This window comes from Coptis chinensis, chromosome 9 (assembly GCF_015680905.1).
Source record: "Coptis chinensis isolate HL-2020 chromosome 9, ASM1568090v1, whole genome shotgun sequence".
In the NCBI taxonomy this organism is placed as follows: Eukaryota; Viridiplantae; Streptophyta; class Magnoliopsida; order Ranunculales; family Ranunculaceae; genus Coptis; species Coptis chinensis.
In genome coordinates, this window is record NC_141464.1 from 42470915 (window position 1) to 42484791 (window position 13877).

The 13877-nt window shown below is 35.5% G+C and overlaps 2 protein-coding genes and 2 long non-coding RNA genes across 4 annotated transcripts; 2 read left to right on the forward strand and 2 right to left on the reverse strand.

Moving 5' to 3' along the window:
• The first annotated feature begins 768 nt into the window (after window positions 1-768).
• LOC147476120 (uncharacterized) lies at window positions 769-1932 on the forward strand. The gene is made up of 2 exons (XR_015208768.1): window positions 769-1077; window positions 1223-1932. It is a non-coding gene; the product is annotated as an uncharacterized LOC147476120 (long non-coding RNA).
• LOC147476121 (formiminotransferase cyclodeaminase-like protein) lies at window positions 1030-6241 on the reverse strand. The gene is made up of 2 exons (XM_086584153.1): window positions 5832-6241; window positions 1030-2739 (listed from the first exon to the last, which is right to left on the reverse strand). Exons 1-2 carry the CDS (start codon window positions 6220-6222, stop codon window positions 2423-2425), a joined length of 708 nt encoding a protein of 235 aa, XP_086440279.1. The 5' UTR covers window positions 6223-6241; the 3' UTR covers window positions 1030-2422.
• On the forward strand, window positions 2746-4960 carry LOC147476122 (uncharacterized). The gene is made up of 4 exons (XR_015208767.1): window positions 2746-3331; window positions 3715-3838; window positions 3942-4284; window positions 4818-4960. It is a non-coding gene; the product is annotated as an uncharacterized LOC147476122 (long non-coding RNA).
• Window positions 6242-9874: 3633 nt separating the features above from the next.
• LOC147476123 (uncharacterized) lies at window positions 9875-10732 on the reverse strand. The gene has a single exon (XM_086585635.1). It carries the CDS (start codon window positions 10730-10732, stop codon window positions 9875-9877), a length of 858 nt encoding a protein of 285 aa, XP_086441761.1.
• Between the last annotated feature and the right edge of the window lie 3145 nt (window positions 10733-13877).

Genomic DNA, 13877 nt, shown 5'->3' on the forward strand with positions numbered 1-13877 from the left:
GCAAGACATGGACCAAACCTGGAATAAGAACACCTAGAGTCCGTTATATTTTAGATTCATCTAGAGGTCTTGAGGAAGTGAATTTGGTGAATCTGTTCAATAGAAGTCGAGTGGTTGTGAAAAGAGTGTGTGCTCTGGAGATTTATTTGTCTTGGCCGGTTTGGGTTTAGTTCTTGTGGGTGATCTTGGGGCGACATTGATGCGTTTGTTGGCTAAAGATGGAACTTGAACCTAGCGGTGGGGAGGGATCTCGGAGAAAAGAGTGTGTGCTCAGGAGATTTCGGCGTGTGTGTGGTTTGGTTCTTGTGGGTGATCTTGGGATGACATTCCATGCGTTTGGTTGACTAAAGATTGAATTTGAACCTAGCGGTGGGGGAGAGGATCTCTGGAGGCTAGTGATGGCAATGGAAGGCCTTGTACAACCACTATGGCCGGGTTGTTGAGGGATTGGATATGTTGGGATGTACTAATTTGGTTCTCTAATGGTTGTTCCTCATTGAGGGTTCCCTTATGAGGATACAATATAGTATGTAATAGGGGATTAGTAGGTATTCAAGTTTGTAATGTTGCGCCCTCTAATGACCATACTCTTAGAGTGGATGTAAAATTCAAACTTTGGGTATATACAGGTGGGGGTCTGCCTTAACCCCAGCTTAACTGGGAAAAAAAAAAAAACCACAATCCTAAACTATGGATATAACTATAACAAAACAACCAATAGAAATCTATTCTAATAAGAAAGCGAACTCCCCCGAAATAACCAAAGCGAACTCCCCCGAAATAACCATTTTTTGGTTCAACAAGTTTGGTTAAAAAACATATACGCCAAGTTCGCTTATATTACCAAAAAAAATAAAAACTAGACCGCTCTTCTTCTCCCAAGTGATTTCGCACCCTTTCACTTGAATAATCTGCTTCAAAAATAAAAACAAAACGGTTTATAACTCGCCCTAAATTAATCTGCCCTTCATCTCAGACTATTCAGTCGATTCATCAGTGTCTCTCAAAGACAAATTGGTGCCTTTGTCAGTTTTAAAAATGGTTTCTTCCAAACAATAGAGAAATTGTTATCTTCGGGTGCGCTCTTCTTCTCTTTTCTCCATCTTGCTGTTTGTGAAAATGTTTAGGATTATATTTGTGATTTTTTCCTCTTCAGTTATTGAGGTTTGGGTTTGATCACAATATATATGAAAATATATGTGATTTTTTTTACTTTTCTCAGCTCCTACATAATGAGATGTCTGTAGTGATACCCGATGAAGATTTATTGTTTATTGATCGCCTGAATGAAGACCAGTTAAATGCTTACAAAGTTATTTTAGAAGTAATAGAGAAAAAGGAGAGTAGAATTTTCTTTGTTGATGGACCGGGGGTACTGGCAAGACATATCTGTATAGTGCAATACTGGTTCATATTAGAAGAGAAGGGGAAATTGCTCTTGCAATGGAGACATCGGGAATTGCAGCAACCATATTACCCGGTGGCAGGACGGCTCATTCTAGATTCAAGCTTCTGCTTTCTCCAAAACCTAATTCGACGTGTTTAATCAGCAAAGGATCAGATTTAGAAGAGCTAATAAAAAAAAGGTCAGTGTTGTGATTTGGGATGAAATCACGATGACTCACTGGTACACTTTTCAGGCTTTAGACAAAACTTTTAGAGACCTTATGGATGAAGAATTTGGCGGAAAAGTTATGGTTATTGGAGGAGATTTCCGGCAGACACTACCAATAGTCCCGTGTGTTACAACTGTACAAGGACACAGACCGTTAACGCGTGTATTGTTAAATCAAACTTATAGAACCAGGTTAGAATTTTTCAATTGAAAGCAAATATGCGTGCAAAATCTGATCTTTTGTATTCTGATTATCTATTGAGGGTTGGAAATGCTGAAGAGCCCTGTGTTGACAATGATATGATCAAAATTCTAGATGATATGGCTATCCCTTGGGAAAATGAGGAATCCATTGACAAATTGATTGATGCAGTCTTCCCAGATCTTTGCTACAATGCAAAAGATATAAATTACATTGTGAATAGAGCTTTGTTGATGCCTTTGAACGGCCATGTTAATACATTGAATGATCATGTTCTAAACATCTTCCCTAGACAGGAAGTAATCTTTTATTCATTCGATTCAGTCGACGATGATATTTGGAATGAGTATCAACAAGAGTTCTTAAACAACATTTTCCCAGGAGGTTTGCCTGGTCGTGAGTTGCACCTTTAGATTGGCCGCAAGGATAGATGGTATCTTTGCCTGCCAAACTTTAGGTGTGGAAGCTTGGGACTTTTGAACAGTCTATTTTGAGGAAGGCTGCCATTCCATTTTCGAAGGCCAGAACGTACTACTTCTTTGATTAGTAAAAATTTCAGTTAAAGAACTTTTTTTTGTTAATACCAAATATATTATTAATAATCATCAAACCAAAACAGGGATAATCTTGTCTGCCTGAACACAAAAGGGTAGGTGCTCCATTTGCAGCTGATGGATGGCCCATTGTGCTAGCCCATGTGCCTCTCCATTAGCTCTTCTGTTCACCCATTTAAACTTACAGAAGTCAAATTCGGAGCTTAACTTAATTACATAGTCGCGCAGACTCTCAGACTGCCAAAAACAAGTTAGGCCATTAAGTGCCTTTACAACCTCTGAACAATCCCCTTCGACATTCACAGCTTTCCATCCATAATTCTTTGCCAGCTCTAGTGCCACCTCTGCAGCAACCATCTCGGCTTCCTCTGCAGCAACCATTTCAGTTAAAGAACTAGGACTATTTGTGTTACATTTATTTATTTATTTTTTTTATTTATTTTTTTTTGCTTTTCAATATTCGTCAGCCTTATTCAGGTTTAATTTCTATTGTAAGATGCCGCACGATACAGTGCTAACTGAGTTCAAATTATAACAATCTATTCTTTCTTACGTTGTGGGGGACCAAGATACTTATTGTAAACTTACTATAACTTATTTCTGTTAACGTTTTATTATGAATTTTCTTTGGACACGGCCTCCAGATACTTACAGTGTGTCCTCTACATCGTCAACACGGATTTATTCGAATCTTGATATCCCACATACACAACCTTTACTACATAGTACCACTATACCAGGTATTGAGCAAAAACTTTCAAAAACCTCGAAAAAAATAAGATACACATTGAAATCCATATTAAGTATTTTTGATCTAATACCTCAAAAGATGCAAGTCCAACCACAAAGAAATTCGTTTCTTATCAAACTATTCAGTAGCATACTACATAGCAGAGAGTTGCAGAAGCACCAACCAAAAAACATAGCAGGAGATTGTAGATGCAGTAAGACAAGGCTGTGGTAAGATTATGAAATTTATAATGATCCACTTTTGTTAGCTTAAATAGATTAGAAATTTACAGAGTTAGGTTTGTTGACAAATAGGGTGTAGTGTTCACATGCCAAGGTACAATAACGGGTGTCATACATGAACGTGAGCCTTTTTACATATCTTGCAAAAAGTGCAGCAAGAAAGTAATGAACAGAATAATTGGAAAATGGTGTGAAAAGTGCAACAATTTAGTTTCAGATATTGTTGGAAAATGGTGTGAAAAGTGCAACAATTTAGTTTCAGATATTGTTGCAAGGTATTCATCAAAACAATAAAATTAAATAGCATATAATTATTTTACTAAGTACCATATAATTTTATTAATTCATAACTTATCTTTTCTTTTGAAAAGGTCTTTCGTTAGACTAAATGTTCAAGATCCAACAATGAAGTCACAACAAATCGTCATTTTTAGTTCTGAAGCGGAAAAGCTCATTTCAATTTGAATTGAAGATTTGGTGGCTATGAATGACCGAGTTAGTTTATTATTTTTCAATTGATACCAATTATTAATACCTTCACACTTGCCTGTATTATCTTATATATTTTAAATTTACGTTCCTTTCAATTACATTTCAGGATGAAGGTCCACTGATGATTAAGGAAATTTTGAATGAACAACTGATTGGAATATCCTCTTCATTTGAGGTTAAAATAAGTCAATTCAATTTGAATAATCTAAGTGCTGCGTTGATAGCTAATAGAATTTTTCAAACAAATAATGGTGATCAAGTTGTTGAAACATCGAGAAAGAAACAAAGGGTGTAGCACCTGCATATACATGTCTACATTCTTATCGTCTTTTTGGGAACGTTATAGATTATTGTGGAGGATACCAATTTCGAGTCTTCCACACCAAATCCAAAGGATTACTCCAAATGTGAACAGAAATCGAATCGCCTAAAAAGGCCTTATATATAAGGTGACAAAATTATTTTTTCGTCATTATTTTTTATCCCACACCAAGGCCGAAAATATCGGTCGATTTATCGAAAAATCGCCGATATATATCGTTTTTTCAGCAATCCGACTTCGAAAAATCTGAAATATCGGCTCCGAAAATTTAATATTTTTTAAACCGATATATATCGGTAAAACCGATATAAAGATATATATCAGCGATATATTCCGATATATTTGATATATATCGTTTGACTTGGTTGGATAGTTTGACTTTTGACCGATTTTGTTGACTGTTGACCGATATATAACGATATATCCCGATATATATCATTATATATCGGTGATATTTTCGATATATTCCGATTTTTTGATTTTTTTGAATATTATCACCAAAATAGGCAAAAACGATTTATCTCTCCGACATATCGATATATCCGATATATATCTTTTTTTGGCCTCTCCGATATATCCTAATATCCCGAAAAATTGGGCCTTGTCCCACACTATATACTGTGTGAATGAATAACAACATCATGATATCTTTGTATGCAGAAGTGAGTGAAGATATATCCACTTTCCAGTAGCAGCCATTCGGATTCTACTAAAGTTTAATTTTTGTATTAAACATAATGATTGTTCTTTTTGATTTTGTATCAGACTTAATGACTTATGAAGTTAAATTTTTTCATTATACATATTATGTCCAACATTTTGCTTAGACTTTGCTTATAAAGCTATATCTTACTAGATTAAAAAATATGACTTAGGGCATCTTCAATGGGGGGTGTAAAATTACACCTCCACCTAGGCTCCACGTAGGTGTCATTAGGATTTTACACCTCTAATTGTATAGTATTGTATAGCTTATAAATATCCACACTCTATACTTTCTCCGATGGAAGAGTGTAAAAAATAGATTTTAAATTGGACGTCAACTCAAGTGAGTGGCGTCCCTCTAAAATTACTTTAAATTAGAAAGGAAGTTACTTTCAGTGGCGTCCGAAAATTATTTCACTCGGGCGTCGGTTCGAGTGTCGCCGGAGTTTTTATTAACTAATAAATGGGAATTTCCCACCCTCTCTATTAAAATAATACACTATTAACTACTTCTGATAACACCCCCATTGGAGAGAGTTTTTTTTATATTTGGAGTGTAAAATTTCCACTTTATAGGGTTTACATCCTCCATTGGAGATGCCCTTAGTTGCTCTCCTTTAACGATTCATAAATTTCCTTTTAGTTTTCTATTAAATACCAAAATTACTTCAGCTATTGCAGGCGCAGCGCGCGTGCAATTTTGCTAGTGGCAAGAAGCAAAATTGCCAGCAACCTCGCAGCATTCACCAACCAGCTATTTCTTATTGTGCACTGAACAAAATATCTAGACTGGCACAACAGACTAAATAATTGTACCACATGCAATGATTGAGATAGGTGCAAATATCTATTGAGATAGGTCCTTTTTTTCGTAAAAATCTCTACCATTTGTTCAGATAATAGGTTACAATGCTTACTATTACAACTAAAAACCCACTTTCCAAAATTTTGATGAAAAAGAGTACAAACCTTCAAGATTGTAGCCAGTGTCAGCTGCTACGGATCTGGCAAGCCATGCTGTTTGGTCAAGAGAAGTTTGAGCTAAAGGGTGAAAGCAGATGTGGTCAACGATCCCAAGACGGGGATGAGTACCACAATGTGATTCAAGGTCAATCGTTTCTAAAGCTGCTTTAACCATTGAAACCACTGCTCCTCTCAAGGAGCTGTAATCTTGTAATTGGGTGGGAGAAAACTCAGAGACAAGGGTGTAACCAACTCTGTTGTAAGCCTCATCTAGAAACTTGTTTAATATAGCTACCCTTGGGTATGGCTTAGCAGCTTGTTCAAGCGAACTCAACGCTAATTTATTTCGACTTTCGGATATGTAGACTTTACAACATGCAAGTATACCTCTTAACATTTCTCTTTTCCTCTTTCACAATCTGTCCAAAGATATCATCAGTAGGTAACAAGAATGACTGTAAATACTGATAAAAACTTGGTGATAGCCACAGTTTCTCTAGGACCACATGTCCACTAAAATACACATATGTCTATTGAGGATAAGATTTTTGTTTCACATACATCAATCGGTAAAGAGTGCAAGATACTTGAATTTTAAAACAAGTATATGATACTCTGATAAGGGGTCTAATAAGACTCAGAGGCGTCGTCCATAGTCCATACTAAGTTGTAAGAGCACAATCTTAAAAGAAGTGAAAGAGCTTCAAATTCACAACTTGAACAGGGAAACTTGAACGGGAAGACAGACTTTGATGGCCATATATAATTCATACGGTCTTGAACTACATTATGACTTATGAGTTTAAACAATTTTAGATTCAAACCAAGTCACTGATATTCTGCTAAATACAATTTACACGAGCAAACTTGTTTCAGAGATCATAACAGAATAACCGATTGTGCAGGATGCAAGAGTTTCCCATGTGTTTGGAGATACGAGGATTCGAACCTCGAACCTCTCGATTAAGGGCGGGTGCCCTATACCGAAGAAAGCACTCTGTTACCAGTTGAGCTACATCCCCAAATTGATAATATTTTCGAGAGTACATTGAATTGGTTCTGTAACTCTTTATTCTCTCGGAATGGTATGGGTTTCAACCCGAAGGCGATCATACCGAATATCCATAAACCCACCAACCATTTAATAATAATAATATTTTGAAGCCCACAAATTAATTTATTCTAGCTAACTGGCACGTGTTTACGCCACGTGTGCAGTCAAATAGTTTGGGTCCGGCAACACAAAAATCCAATTTTCGGTTGGTGGCAATTTCATAATTGTTTGTAAAATTGAGGGCAGTGTGATAAATCAAGAGAGACGCGTCTGAATTTTTACTATACAAACTAGCCATTAAGCCCGACCTATGGTCGGGCCTACTACCTTGATAGATGAATATATGGTTGAATAAATTTTTTAAATATGTATGTATTTTATGAAATCCATTAAGAACTTTTAGTTTAAAACGTTAAGTTGTGATGGAAGAAGAATCAATGAATTAGAACGATTTATTTATTATTAATTGAACTATTATTTATCTACTATTATTTATCAATATGGTTGAATAAATTTTCTAAATATGTATGTATTTTATGAAAGACGTTAAGTAACTTTTAGTTCAAAACGTTAAGTAACTTTTAGTTCCGGGCAGATGCAGGTCTTTTCTAGTTCACCTGTTGCCAGTACAAAGAATGTCCCAGTGAGAGGCAAGGAGCATATAGTGTTATGGAGAGATCAAACTCCTAAGTAACTCCTGAGTCTAATATGATAGTACACGCACCAAATCAAGGCCTCAGAAGAGGTAGGGGTTGGCAAAGAACAGTTCCTGGGCGTTAAGAAATGCAACAAAAAATTATAGTAATTTTGCCTGGCAGCGTGATTAATTACATCTGGTTTGACAAATGGGCGTATATAGTGTTCCACTTATGGTTTAGCGGAATATATTTGGACTCACCACAGTGGTGACAGGAGGAAGATGTAAGATACAATCAGACGACTCTAGCCTTTTTGTTGACACATTAATGGGTTCCTCATTCTTGCGTTGATCCTATTTTTGGTGCCAGCGTCAGGAAAATGCTGCAAGCATCTTGTACTTGTTATATGGCGACTGTAAGTACAATGTGGTCAAACCGTAAAAGCGTATTTCGGTGTGGCGTTAAGTACTTGTTATATGAACCGTAAGTAGAAGGGCTATCGTATTTTGGGGTGAGTGTGGTCCATTAAGTTGAATGCGGTATGCTTCTTGTATGTTCTGGACTTTTGGGTAGTTGTTGTAAGTAGGATATGGAGTTTAGCAATTGTCAACATAATGAGGAGAAAATAAAACAGAAATGATATATATCTTTTCGAACAATAAAACTTAATAAATTGATAATATCCAATTTTTTCTAATCTATTGATATGATGCAAACAGATACATCAATTAGCTAGAAGCTAATAGTCTACGAAGGCAACAAAACCAAAACAGAAGAACAGATAGCAACACAGAAAGTGCCACTCAGAAAGCACCACCATCTACCACGGCAACATTCTTCGCCATATGATGTTCCTACGGTTAAATGTATATATGGTTCAGTACTCCTATGAAAACACTCCTCCCACCGAAAGAGGTATAATCATGACGCTTTCTTATCTCATCTCATATGATATTTCGAATCGGTTGCTGAAACTGGGAATACTAAATATAGTCTCTAGTTATATCATAACTCTATAGCTGTTGTTATTTCTGCTACCCATTTTTCCCAGGGGATTTGTCCTACTCCGCTATATCTTCTCCTACTTTCTCCACCACCGCAACTAACAACAACAGTAATTCCTTCTCCATCTCCTGCATTGTAAGTAGTGGTTTCTTCTTTTGGAGTTGCTACTTGAGTTTCAGCTGTGGTAGTTATTGTAGTTGATTTAATGCTTCCACCTTCTTGTTTTACTGTAGAGAGATAGGAAATAAAGTCAAAACAAAATTTTTACTTGGAAGTGAATATATATATTAGAAGAAAGAATATTGTTCGATAAAGATGAAATAATATTAGTTTACCAACAGAGGTGTAAAAGTATGTTAAAGAAATGTGTCATCATACTTAACATTCAAATGACTTCGATACAAAAATTTAAATAAAGCAGATAATTGAAAATGAGACAGGAATAATAAAAAGGACACTATTATAACTAACTATGATCCATAATTTAAGGATATATGAGATATGTTCACTCTAACCAAGTTTGTTTTTAAGCGCCGAGGGGTGAATTGGACAAAGTGCTTAAGCACCTGCACCTCCTTGATTTAATGCTTCCACCTTCTTGTTTTACTGTAGAGAGATAGGAAATAAAGTCAAAACAACATTTTTACTTGGAAGTGAATATATATATTAGAAGAAAGAATATTGTTCGATAAAGATGAAATAATATTAGTTTACCAACAGAGGTGTAAAAGTATGTTAAAGAAATGTGTCATACGAACATTCGAAATGACTCGATACAAAAATTTAAATAAAGCAGATAATTGAAAATGAGACAGGAATAATAAAAAGGACACTATTATAACTAACTATGATCCATAATTTAAGGATATATGAGATATGTTCACTCTAACCAAGTTTGTTTTTAAACGCCGAGGGGTGAATTGGACAAAGTGCTTAAGCACCTGCACCTCCCCTCGCTAACAACATAATAGAGAAAGGTAAATAAAAAAACTACAATGACAAAGGATGAGTAGAGAATGTCAAGGAAGATTGTTGAAGACTTCTTGGAAGACAATATTTTTGGTATCTTTGATGCAATTTGTCTTCTCGTGGATTTAATAAAATCTTCAAGCCGGGCGTGAAGTCACACATGACACTGCAACATATAACTGCCCATGCGAGAATACTGAATTTTTGAGATATACTCCAACACTGCTTAGAGTTTGGTCTTGGCTTTTGTTTATTGTCATACAATAACAAAGCTTTATTGGATACTGCGTTCGGCGTAAGACAAAAGGCCAATTTTTATTTTCTGACTTCATCACAATCCGAGGAATGGTGTGTTCATCTCCACTTCGTACTCCAGTAATGATTTATGCTTTTAGGACATAATCAGTTATTTTTGTCACTTTCATCCGAGTACCATTGCAAAGTCCCTTACTCTGGTTTATGTTTCTAATAAGCATGATAGGAGCTCCCTCTTTTAGTTGAATTTGATGATTTGCAATCCCTGATATTTGAAGAATGTTAAGGAAATCCGTAGGATACAAAATGTCTTGATCTGCGATTTTATCAGATGCCGCACTTAATGTGTCTGCACTCAAGTATTCATGTATTTCACCTGGAATTAATGAGAGAACATATTTGTTTAACTCATCTGCAGAAGCATTCGTAGGTGTTAGAATGCATCGACTTCTCAAGTATTCTACATCTTTGTAGTTCCTTGAAAGTTCTGTATAAACAGTATTTACAATCTCTTCTATCCCATCTCCTTCTGAACGAATAATTAGATCTTCAGGTATTTCAATCCATGATGGTTCTTCCCCTTCACATAATGATTGACTGGGCAGTTTTCCTTCACCAATAGCTAATATCCAATTGTTAAATTCTACATCGGATTGGGTACTTGGTGATGTAGAATCTATTCTACTCAAATGCATGTTTATGGAAAGACGAAAAACCTTGAAGTGACGCCATAAGTAGGATCTGTTTATCGAAGCTGATACAATAGCTTCTCTTGAGCCTTTTTCTATAACTGGAAGCGTCTGCCTGAAGTCACCTCCCAAAACAACTGTTTTCCTGCCAAATGGTTTATCTTTCAAGCTTTTATCAATCACAGACATTATGTCTCTAAATGTCTTGTCAACAGACTCAAAGTCATTTTTCTTACTCATTGGTGCTTCGTCCCATATGACCAAATCTGTTTTCTGAATGAGTTTTGCCAAGTGCATCTTTAGTGTATGTAACATTGCAAGTTGTAGATTCATCTGATCGAATGGGAATTTTGAACCTCGAGTGGGCAGTTCGACCACCTGGTAATAAAAGAGATGCTATGCCCGATGATGCTTCTGGTAGAACTATTTTTCTTCGGAGCTTGACTTTGCAATTATTGTATTCCATAGATAAGTTTTTCCTGTTCCTCCACTTCCATATACAAAGAAGAGACTTCCAGCATTACTTTCAACAGCGCTAATGATAGCATCAAAAACAGTTTTTTGTTCGACATTCAATCCACCATGAAGTTGTAAGTACTGTGAGGAAAGTAAATTGCAATTATAATTTAGTTCCTCTTGTATCATTCTGTTCTCAGCTTCATCTGCTTCTGGGATATCAAACTTATAATCTTTTAGACTCCACCCATTCTCGTTCATTAGAATTTCAACTTCAAGAAGTGTTTTCCTTTCCAGTTCCGATTCAGATAAATTTGGATTAGCCCTTAAGATATCATCAGATAGTAACTCCCAATGGCAGTTCCACATATCAATAGCATTGGATAACTCACAAAACACTAAGAATGTTACAAATAACTGGTGTAATGACGAACTGGAAGACCATTCAGCTGCTTCTTTAATGGCAAGATGCCATTCATTGTCATCTTGTAAAAGACCAAGCGCATGGCAAGCTGACTTGTAATCATCATAGAGAGTACCATTAACAGTTCTGATTTCTTCAAAATTTCTAGCTCCCTTTACAATGTTTAGAAGCATATGCATATAGTATCTTTCCCCTTCTGTTGGCTGAGCATAGAATATTCTTCCAATCTTTAATCCTTGGCTTTTTCTTTTCCATTCCTGAAAAAATTAACAAATATGTATGTTATGAATAAATATAAATTTTATATGTAATTTCAAATATAATTTTTTGTTTGGAAATTGTAATGTATTGAGACCTTTGCATTTCTGTCCCACACAAATTGTAAAGGGAAGTCAACATATGTAAGATGTCTTCCACTTTCGGTCTTTTTCATTAATTAGCGATCCACTCGGAAACATAGTTTTTGTCTTTTTTTCACTTGCAACAATTTCAAATTTGGATCCCCATTTGCACGAAAAACAATATTCTGGCGATTTTCAAGATGGAAACTCATTCTTTCAACGTAAGGATCTCTCAGACTAGATGTCAAATTCATAAATCCTCCAACTTGCTTCTGATGCAGATACATATCTGAAGTCTAGATGGTGCTTAATCTCATCAACTTGATGTACGACCCGCTTCTGGTTATCTTGGTCATAGACATTATTTTCTTCAACAATACCTGTAGCTCGATCTTGCCCTTTTGAAATGTACTTGAATAAGTACTTAATCATTCGTGAACGGTTACAATGTTCAACATTGATGTGACACTGAAATTCTTTGGTAAGTTAAGGGTTGTGAGGAACAACCCACTGATTGTCAATTTCAACTGGATTTTGATGGCCCACCACTGCAGTTCTTTTATTATCTCGCCTTCGATAAACTGCAAAACCTTTCTCATCAAATGTCGTTTCACTGCAAAAATCCTTTGGAAATTTCCTTGTACATTTCTTCTTCTTAGTGTCCATACATGGAGAACCCTTTTTCTTCTCACCACACGGACCATGAATCATTTTTTGGACTACAATATCATACAGTAGAGGTTCACTGGCTTTGTCTGGAAATTCAGTTGATATCATCTTGTCTATATCCGAAGCACTTTTAGCTTTATCTTCCAGATGTAAAAACAATAAAATGTGAGCATGTGGCAGTCCTCGTTTTTGAAATTCAATAACATACAATACTGCACACAAAAAAGAAAAATTTATTTATCTTCCGGATGTAAAAACAATAAAATGTGAGCATGTGGCAGTCCTCATTTTTGAAATTCAATAACATACAATAATGTACACAACAAAGAAAAAATTATTTAGTAGCAGTCTTTAAATAATTATAAAGGTATATGATCTTATCAATAAGTAAGAAATATATCTTCCTATTAAGAAGTGAAATAGATGGATCACTCAGAAAATGAGACAAACCATAAGCATCAATCTTAACAAATTGAATTTAAAAGGGTACTAAAGTACATTAACTAAGCAAATGACACTGACACAACAAAAAAATGGGTAGTTTTCTGTTAGATGGATGCTAATTCTGCTTTTGTGGCTGAGTTTTATGAGGACAATTTTCATTTCATTGGGGAGTTATTCTTGTAAATCAGTAGTGCTGCTAACCTAAGAACCTCACTAATGATAATAACTCAACATGTACACCAGCTAATTGAGTATCTCTGAAGGTCTAACTGTCGTACTGTAGCATTTACCAACTATGCCCAGAGTGGGTGCTCGGACTTCTTACTTCTAAAATTTGGTGCTCGGACTTCAAAATAATAACCGTTAGTGTGTTTTTTCACTGGTGAAGGTAGCTTCCTTCTTTTTTCCTCCCATCTCCTCTTCATTACGTATCTGGTTTCTAACAACTTTGACTATATATTATCTTAGCCACAATGCACTGTTTTCCATAAAAAACACATAGCTCAATTGGTGCTCGGACTTCAAAATAATAACAGTTAGTGTGTGTGTTCTCCCCTGTCTAAATATAGGATGTTAAAACACATAAATTTACATTTTACAGTTAATAGCAAACATGAATTCCACATTTATGAATAAATTATTAACTATTGTTTCACATTTTGTAGGTTTTTCCTCTACGTCAATTTATAGTCTTACTGGACATTATCTATTCTATAAAAAAAAAAAGGTATGTGATTATAACCTGCAATGACTCTGCCGAAATGATTTCCATAATGCAATCTTTTCATGATGCACTCCGACTTCATTTTGAATACTCAACACACAACATCAGGAACATCATTAGGCAATAGTCCAGGGTCTTTTTGTAGATAACTAAGAATTTCATTCCAATTTGGATTGCAAGTCACAAAGAACAAAAGATCGTGGTCCTCGCCCATCTACATATGGCAATAGCATCTTGGTAGGTCTGTATCATGTATCTAGGGCCTCCTGTAAATGTTGATGGAAGGATCAAACGTTTACCAATTGATGCTGTTGTAGTATCACCTGTGTTTATTTTAAAATGGGTTATTGATAGATTAAAACAAATTATAAGCTAATGGAAATA